This window comes from Corvus brachyrhynchos, unplaced genomic scaffold (genome assembly GCF_000691975.1).
Source record: "Corvus brachyrhynchos isolate BGI_N302 unplaced genomic scaffold, ASM69197v1 scaffold1, whole genome shotgun sequence".
NCBI lineage: Eukaryota > Metazoa > Chordata > Aves > Passeriformes > Corvidae > Corvus > Corvus brachyrhynchos.
In genome coordinates this window covers 5434495-5443321 of record NW_008237222.1, presented here as the reverse complement: position 1 = coordinate 5443321, position 8827 = coordinate 5434495, and the positions used below count along the sequence as shown (strand labels likewise).

The window sequence follows — 8827 nt, the reverse complement described above, 5'->3', positions numbered from 1 at the left end:
ACTGAGTTTTATTTGTGTGGAGTTTTATACCTTAACACAGGGCTAAAGTGTGTTGCACAAATACAAGTAATACAATCTGTCTGGGCACACAGACTGTGATGACTTTGTGTGAAATGTGTTCATCACTTGTGGGACAGGATGGGAGCAGAAAAAGGATTGGTTACAGGATTGCTTACTCTGTCCACTGCTGTCCCCTTTATAAATGCAAAAATTGAAAAACCACAGTTTCAGTTCACACTGAACACTGATCTTCTTGTAAAGCTTTGGAAAGTCAGGTGAGATTCCTCCACTGTTGAAGTCATCCAGTAACTTCCTTTACTGCCAGTTTAAGATCTACTCCCTTGTCTCCTGCAGTGTGAACAGGGAATTGGTTCAGGTTAGAAGAACACTGGATGGAGAGAAAAGGATGGGGAGCAAGAAATCGCTATATCAGCTCTGCCAGTGAAGGCCCTGTATTGGTAAGCAGCACCTGGAGAGATTGAAAATCACCATGGAGTTCATGCATCTCTCACTTTCTGGGGCTGAACAACGAAGCTCTGGGTCTTACATTGATGTAAGTCAGAAGTCCTTGAAATCAAATAAGTGTAACAAAGCAGAGTTGTAGAGGGTGATGGACAGAGCTTGGTGGAGACCACTTCAGAGTTTGTTTGGTGTGCAGTGGCAGCCCTGGCAGGTAGAAGGATTCATGATCACCAAGTATGCATATAATTCCAGAAGTGGGATTTCATAAGCTATCCCAAACTTGGAATTTCCCCTGAGACAACATTCTTGTGTCCACAAAAGTCTGGCAAGTAGCAATTTCTTCTTATGTCCTTGGAGAAGCTGAAACTGGGTTTGAATGGGACAAATATGGAAAGCCCATTTCTCCTTTCAACCAAGAGAGCTTCATTTTTATTGGGAGACCCATGTCCTGATTGCTGTCAACCATCTGTCCTGAGCAGGAGTCACTGAGTCAGAGAGCACTGATCTGATGGGAACATAACACAGCTGTGGGAAGGATAAGTGCATGTTGTGCACAGAAACTGAGCTGAGAAGAGTGTACCTGTTAAAGGGGGAATCTGGTAATTACAATGTTATTAAGTCCTTTCTGCTTGATCTTTAAAGCCAACCTTCACACAGTTTACTTTTATTTGCACTGAAATGGAGCCCACTACCTGTCCACTCCTGTCACTGACATACTATTTTGTGCACAATACTGAATCTGCACCAATTCAATGTGCCTTTAATGCATCTATCTAGAAGTTACTGTGAAAAGAAAAATACTCCAAAACCCAGGCAAGGCAGGCTTTGTAAGCAGATCAGTAATTCTAGCGCAAGGTGAAATGGCTTCTTTTGCTGAGTGTGATAGATAGACTCCTTCAGAGACGATGACTTTATGTGAAATGTTCTAGGAATATTTCATGACCAGGTTACTGTACTTTTTTTACTGCAACATGTGCAATTCACTTGATGTTCTTGTGCACTTTTTTGATTTTTTTATTTCATTTTGTATGAAAGTTTTTTCATTTACCTCTCCCTTCCCATTATTTATAAAAGCTATTGTGTTTTTAAAAGTTTAAATCTGCATTGTTCTAGTAAATAGCAGCTCTCAAATGTTATGTTTCCATCTTTCAAACAAAGTATGAATAAACAAGTAGATTCTGAAGGACTATCAGCTGTCCTGAATAGCAACATCAAACATTGACCAGCCAAACACAAAAATATCCAGGAAAATTCTGAATCAAACCAAGCTTGAACAATTAATAATTCTGATGTTAATCTCAGGGATGAGAGAACAGTGAGTATTGCTAGAGAGGAGACAGAGTTGCTATTATTTGCAAACCTTTTGGAAAGTCTCACACATCCCCATTCAGGGATTTTGAATATACTTAACAATTGTCTTCTGTTCGTTTGTGTTTTACTTCACTGCTGCTCCAGTTCAAAGCCCCAGCAAGGGCCACTGCCTGCCTAAGGCTGGGGAGGGGGAGCTTCCATGTCACAAAGGATTTTGAAAAAGTAACATTACTTTACATCTGAGTGTAGGAGCATAAATATTTGAGTCAGGTCATTTAGAATGGTCTGTTTCAATCCTTCATCATAACTTTAAAACACACTATTCTACTACATGGAAAATGTGCAGCAATATACATTCAAATAAGAAAGAATTTAAAAGAAGGAAAAAAAGAAAACTAGGAATTTAATATTCAAAAGATAGAAACTTGGTTTTAATTCTCTTCTTTCTCTGGACTTCTTCAGAAATAAAATTTATACAGAGGCTATCCACTTTGCCAAGTATTTTAATTTTTATAGAAATACTTACTCTGGTGTGATCCACAGCACTTTGAAAATTCCCTTCTGAAATCAAGGAGGAACACTTGAGCACAGCAACCACTGCAATACCACTAATTCATTCCAAGATGTGATCTAGCCACCCAGATGGAAATCCAGACCAATACCAAGGAGGCCACTCTGCGTTGATAGTACTGAGACAGAGTTCAGCATCTGGCTGCATCTGGATTACAGCAGTGACACAGAGCTACTGATGTGAGAAAAGTCCCCCATTTCCATGTAAAAAAACTTCCTTGCCTACAGGTCTGTAAATTTAAAGCCCTTGTTCTCCTACCTTTAACTTCAATGGCTCTGGTTTCTGTTATTCTTCTTTTGGAGAGGGACAGAGTTTCCTCATGGATTTTTTCCAAAAAAAGGGAAAGGCGTCTAAGTATGTTCCTATCTTCATTTCTGGATCAAGAGCTAACCTGACATCTTTAACCCCTAGATTAGCTCTTTAGCACCTCACACCTTGCACGTAGTTGCAGGTATGTGCTACCAAAGATATTTCCTGCTCTCTGTCCTATAGGTATAGTCTGTACTGGCTTGATACATACATTAAGTGCATATAGCAGGGTGAAAGCAATGAAAGCTACCTGCACTTCTACTTCTGACTTGCACTCCTAACACCTTACAGACATTATTTCCATAAAAGTGAACACTGGTGGGATGTGTGAGGTTTGGAGAAAGAGCAAACCACTTGTAGCCTGGGAGTAGAATCACAGAATATTCTAAGTTGGAACGCACCCACAAGGATCATCAAGTCCAAGTCTTAAGTGAATCCTGTACAGGGATCAAATCCACAACCTTGGCATTATCAGCACCAGACTCTAACCAAATGATCTAATCCCAGCGGCAGTTCATATCCTAATAAAAGGTGCAACCTGGTTATATAATACCAAGGCCATTAGAAGATACAAAATGATACTCTACAATTGCTTCAGATTATAACCTTTTTAATGACTGCAATGCACTCAAATGAAGTGTTTTCTGTTTTTGCCTTGAAGAAGTATCAGGAGTCATAGAGAGCTATGCTAGTCAGAGACCAAATCAATCAAGGCCACTTTTTATTGAATGCTGGGAGAAGTCCCCATTAGCTTCAGCAACAGCAGGTTCAGGCCCTGGGAGATCACAGGTGTCCATTCTCTGGCCCTTTTTCCTCCCAAAATATACTTCTCTTGACTTCAGTGATTTACTCCAGTATAACCAAATGGATACATACACCTGCAATATTAAACCTCTCACATTCCATGTTCTGTGTCTTAATACCACTTTCTCCATGGGTTTAAGAGAAACCTAACTTAAAAACACTTCCTATTAAATTCTCCAATGACAATTTGTTAAAAAAAATAGGAAAATACTAGGAAAAACATTCACAGACAGGTCTTGTGATAACATCTTAAAATCAGCCAAAATAAAAGATGTCTCTCAGCCAGAAATCAAGGCAGTCTATTCTTTACTTTTTTCTTCCATCGCACCTAATGGTTTTGTATTAAACTAATACAATTCCTCATTTATTCTGTTGATGCAGAGCAATTCCTGATGTGAAAATTCATCCCACTTCCATTTGCACCAGCTTAGCACTAGCTAATATCCTAGCCCCAGAAGAATTACTTCTGATTTATATCAATCTGAATAGGCAGAGATTTCAGCCCTAATATCTCCCCACCAGTTGCAAATCATACCTGTGCCTACTCAGTGGGGAAACACTAAACAGACTGCATTTGCAGAATCACCAAAATAAAATTACCTCCTTTCTTTCCTTATTTTTTTCTTTTAATTCTCTCAGTATTTACATACAACAAGAGCTTAAATCAATCACAAGTGGTTTCTATCTCAAATACCATCCTTCCAGTCTCTTGCATGCAAAACGAAATGACCTGAATATCTTGACTTCTCTGGAATTACTTTTAAGTACAAAACCCCTTTGAATGCATTTAATTCATTCCATTTCACTGCTGCTGCCTCAAGGCAGCCCCAGAAAGATGTTCCCACGTGGAGAAGGTCTCCTAGGTGTTATATGAACGGCCCGCAGCCCCGCTCGCCGCGGCTCAGACAATGCCCCTCGGTGAGAGACCTGGTGTGCCTCATGCTCCATGCCACCGGCTTCGCAAGGTTTATTCCCGATTTACCCCCGTGTGCTGAGAGGAGAGTGCAGCCCAAGTACCTTCCCAGCAGTTACTAATTCCCTCCAGCCCGCCCACAAGGCAGACGGGTGTGAGCGCCGGCCTCCTTCTCCTGCCGCTCCGCGCTGCCAGCAGCTCATGCCCGGAGGCTGACCGGGCCTTTCAAATCCCCCTCAGGAGCTGTCGTGTTCGGCATGACTCCGACACCCGCCCCGCTAAAGATAGCCGAAAACATTGAAGATGGGTGGGGGGATGGCGGGCTTGGTGGGGATGGGTTTCAGAACCATGGGCCTGTAGAGTTTCTGCCCCGGGCCATCGGCCTCCTTGCAGAAATGCGGCACCTCCGCCGGCAGCGCGGCCGCACTCTTCCTCCACAGCCCCAGCCCCGGGAAGGGCGACGGGGGCAGCGCGCCCGGGGGCTGGTACACGCCTGGGCCGGGGCAGGGAAAGGGGCAGCAGGTCCAAGCACCCACCCGGCCTGAGAGGGCCCCGGCAGGGTCCTTCTCCCCGGCATGTGGCGCAGGGTCAGGGGGGCTCTCCTGGCCAGCAGCATCTGGGCTCCTTTTGCTTTTCTTCCCCTCATAGGGAGGAGGGTCTCTGGGGGCTTGGAACCCCTCAGGGCTGGCAGGAAAAGCCCTGCCCGTCAGGCTCTGGGCCGGCCGTGGCTCTTCCCAGAAGGAGGCGGGGAGCTGGCGCTTCCTCATGGGCACCTGGTCAGGTCGGGCAGCCTCGGGTTTTTGTTCCTGCAAAACCCGTTCCCCGGTGAGGTTCTCCTCTGCCTCGGCTGTCTGCATCACCTTTTCGGCGGCAGCCCCACCGTGGGGGCCGGAGTCTGGTGCCTCGGGCTGGGGGCCGCGGGCCCGGTCCTCTGCCCCCCTGCGCCAGCCGCACTCAGGGGGTTTGCTGGGGTGACATCGTGGGATTCGTGAGTACTTCTGAGAAAACCGCTTGAGCTGCTTCTGCAAGTATTTTCTGTGGTCAACTGACCGGCGACAAGGAGCTGATTTATCCAGAGCCGCTTTGATGTCGCTCGAAGCCAGGTTAACGAAGTTCAGTAGAGTTTTTACCTCGCTGTCTGATGCCATCTCACTGAATGCACTGTGCAGAGTTTCCCATTAAAAGTTTATAATCCTTCTTCGGACAAACTTTGGCAAACCTGCGAAACATGACGGGCAGATTTTTGAGCAAGAAGCTTTGGTTCAAATAGCACTAACCAAATGGAGGGAGAGTAGGGAGACATGTCAAACTTCTCAGGCGCGCAAACAAGTCGTTCGTCAGCTCGCTTCCATGCAGGGAAACTCCCGTCGGAGCGGACGCGTGCCCGCAGCCCACCGCCCCGCACTGCTGCCCCAGCACACACCGGCACGGGGACCGGCTCACAAGTGCCAGCAGCTCAGCGCCTAATCTTGTTAGAGAGCACTTAGGTGGACAGCAGTCGGGGTGGCCGCCCTGTAAGCAAGCACGGACACTCACCCGGCGCGCGGCAGCTTTTCTCACCGGTGCTGGCGGCTGCGTCGCTGCAGAGGAGAGCCCCTTCCCCGCTAATCTCGTTAGGCAGGTTACACACCGCCAACCTCGGTGGAGGCAGCCAGGGCCCGCCAGTGTTTGGATGCAGTTTAGCAAGCACTTGAGCAAGCTGAATGAATATCGACTCCAGCGAGTTCGGGGCTCTCCCAGGCCAATCAGAAGCCACTTTGCCAAATACAAAGCATCCCAATCAGGCATCAGCCTCCCCTCCTTGCATTCTTTGCCATCACAAATTGTCTCCATGGGGACAGCCGCAGAAAGACAGCTAATAAATACAATCATTTCCCCATGATTTCTACCATTCTCCCTATCCCCTTCACCTCGATGGAAACCTTTCATTTAAAAATTACACAATCTGAAGCAAAAATGCTGAAGATGAGTTAGGAAAGTTTAGACACCCTTTTCTCTGCATTCTCCAAAGCTGTCTGGGGACTGATACTAAACATGCTTCATTGGCACAGGACAATATAATACGGGGGACTGGACTAGCCTACTTCTAACCGTTCCCCACCAGAGCATTTTTTTTTTTTTAAGGGGAGGATGATGTCAGAAAAAGGTAGGAAAGGAACAAATCTCTAAAGAGATGTGCAGATATCCATGGAAAGGGAGCTTGAGCGCTCAAGAATCTTGTCTTTATGTTTGCCCCCTCAATTGAGTTACACAAAAGCTGAATTACCCATTCAAACTACCCGAACAAAAGGATGGAGTTGGATAGTACTCTTGCATCTGTAGTCAAACAGTTAGAGACTTAAATCGAGTCGTCATGATGGAGAAAGAGTTAGACAAAGCCCATAGAATTGCCATCAGCAAACATTTTCCTGTGTCATATTAGTGGGTCTCCATGACTCCCCCTGGCCTGGGGACAATAGCACAAGTTTGCACACTCGACTACTGTCACCCTGCCAACGCTGGCAAGGAGCAGAAACAGGACAATCCTTTAAGGGGAAAGCATGCCCGCTGCAGGGAAGGTAAGAAGAGAGGGAAGAAAAGGCGTGTGAAATGCTAATTGAGCTGCTTCCTTTACTGATCCAGAGTTATGCGAGCCTTCTGCCTTCTCGAAGGCTTTTCCCTAAGGGGTGACAATTACTTAAAAGCACAGTAAAACCTAGAGCTGGAGGGAGAGGAGAGGAGAAGAGCTGCCCTTGGTGTGCACCGATGACACAGAACTGGCAGCAGCCTGTGTGCCAGCCAGCACCCGCTGCCTCCCACAGCTGAAGAAGCTTGCTCCTGCTCTCCAGTCCGCAGTACCCTGGGGATGGGAAGACTGGATAGGGGCACAGCACCTGTGTACCCATCATCAAGGAGATGCTGCCAGCTCTGAATCAAACACAGATGTGTGCTGAGGAAAGCAGGGACTGAAGTCCAAGACATTTTGCAAGTAAAATCTACCTTACTGACATGAGGCATCAAAGGCCTGAGCACTGATGGATGAAAACAGCCACATTTTACAAGTATTTTACTGACTGTTACTTTATTTCTATTTATCCAATTTTCATCAGAGGGAGCCAAGATCCAGATTGTGCCATTATATGAAAGTCTGGGCAGAGGCCTCAGGGATGATTCTTCAGGATCCCTGTACTGGTGCACTCAAGTACTGTACTGGTGCACTCATCCCTGTTCACACCTTTTCTCTCAGTCTGGCCTGAGCCACATGTGGTGGTGCCCAGGCTGAGGTGTTTCAGGTCTAGGGAGAGCCTGGGGTCAGGACGTCCTGCAACAGAATGTGCTGCAGAGCTGTTGGCACCACGATGGGCTGTAACACAGTGGCTGATTTGCTACTTGCAGGTGTGCCTCTCTCCTCCTGGTGTCTTTGTGGCCCACACAGACACTTCTGTGCAGCTGAGGCTACAGGGAGAGGTTTTGTCTAGCTCATTGAAAGAGATGCACACCAAGGGGTCATGTCTCTCTTTGCAGGAACAAACTGCCTTCTGTGCTTGAGCTTTCAAATCCAGCCTGGGACACCACATTTCATGGTGCAGGCTCCCACTAGAGGTAGTTGGTTTCCCAAGGTGGAAAAAGGGAGAGATAGAGAGACATGTGACAGGTGCCTGTGAGTCAGAGATTATCTCAGGATGTTAATGAACTATGTCCTCAGAGGCCGGGGAAACTCATGCCATGTATTATGAGACCTACATCCAATCGTGGGGGCTCCAGAACCCTAGGCTGTGCTCTGGGACTGAGGGCTAGTGGGTCAGTTAGATTGAAGAGGGTGGATGTGACTTGCCTGCATACTGGGGGATAACAGCCCTGCACACCTCAACACAGTCACTGCAGAAACCCTTTCCAAGTTCCTACACTACAGCCATGCCCATCTTCTGCCAGAAGGACACTCGTTCAGGATGTGGCTCCTTGGACACACATGGCAGGGATGGAGGAGCTCCCCATGCCTTGCTACACTCGCTGCTCCGGCATCCCATTCCCCTGCAGCTGGTAACAGTGGGGTGCCAGAGGGGAATGAACCAGCAAGAGGGATTTAAAAACCAGAGCAACCCACCCTTTCAAGGTCAGACTCAGGTTGAGCTGCACAGGGTTTTCTCTAAGAGGCCACCGGAGCCCTTTTGTTCCTCGCTGCTCTCGCCATGTTCATCCCAATGTACATGTGAAAGGAACAATTAACAATAGGGCACTCCTCTACGAGGATCCAATGCACTTTGAAGTGTCCACCAAGCAAAGGCTCAAGAATGATACATCATTTTCCACTGTGAACATGTCAAACTAGTACAGCAATTGAAAAAATGTCTCCACATGCCTTCCCAGCATGCAGACAGGGACCAGCTGGAGAGCTACTTCATATCCGACATGTCACCTCCTGACAGCTGTCTTCTTGGGAATTTTTGGTATGTAAAGTTTTCTAACTCTTTTTTGTA

The 8827-nt window shown here is 46.8% G+C and overlaps 2 protein-coding genes across 2 annotated transcripts in view; one reads left to right on the top strand and one right to left on the bottom strand.

The window, feature by feature from the left end:
• The window catches only part of ASB2 (ankyrin repeat and SOCS box containing 2), a 32214-nt gene extending 29956 nt beyond the window's left edge, over positions 1 to 2258 (top strand). The window contains exon 12 of the mRNA XM_017729031.1: positions 355 to 2258. Within this exon, the coding sequence (XP_017584520.1) occupies positions 355 to 359 (5 nt within the window). The 3' untranslated portion in view covers positions 360 to 2258. The remainder of the gene's footprint in view (positions 1 to 354) is intronic.
• A 1593-nt stretch (positions 2259 to 3851) lies between these two features.
• FAM181A (family with sequence similarity 181 member A) lies at positions 3852 to 6371 on the bottom strand. The gene is made up of 2 exons (XM_008629721.2): positions 5907 to 6371; positions 3852 to 5589 (listed from the first exon to the last, which is right to left on the bottom strand). Exon 2 carries the CDS (start codon positions 5516 to 5518, stop codon positions 4649 to 4651), a length of 870 nt encoding a protein of 289 aa, XP_008627943.1. The 5' UTR covers positions 5519 to 5589; positions 5907 to 6371; the 3' UTR covers positions 3852 to 4648.
• Positions 6372 to 8827: the final 2456 nt, after the last annotated feature.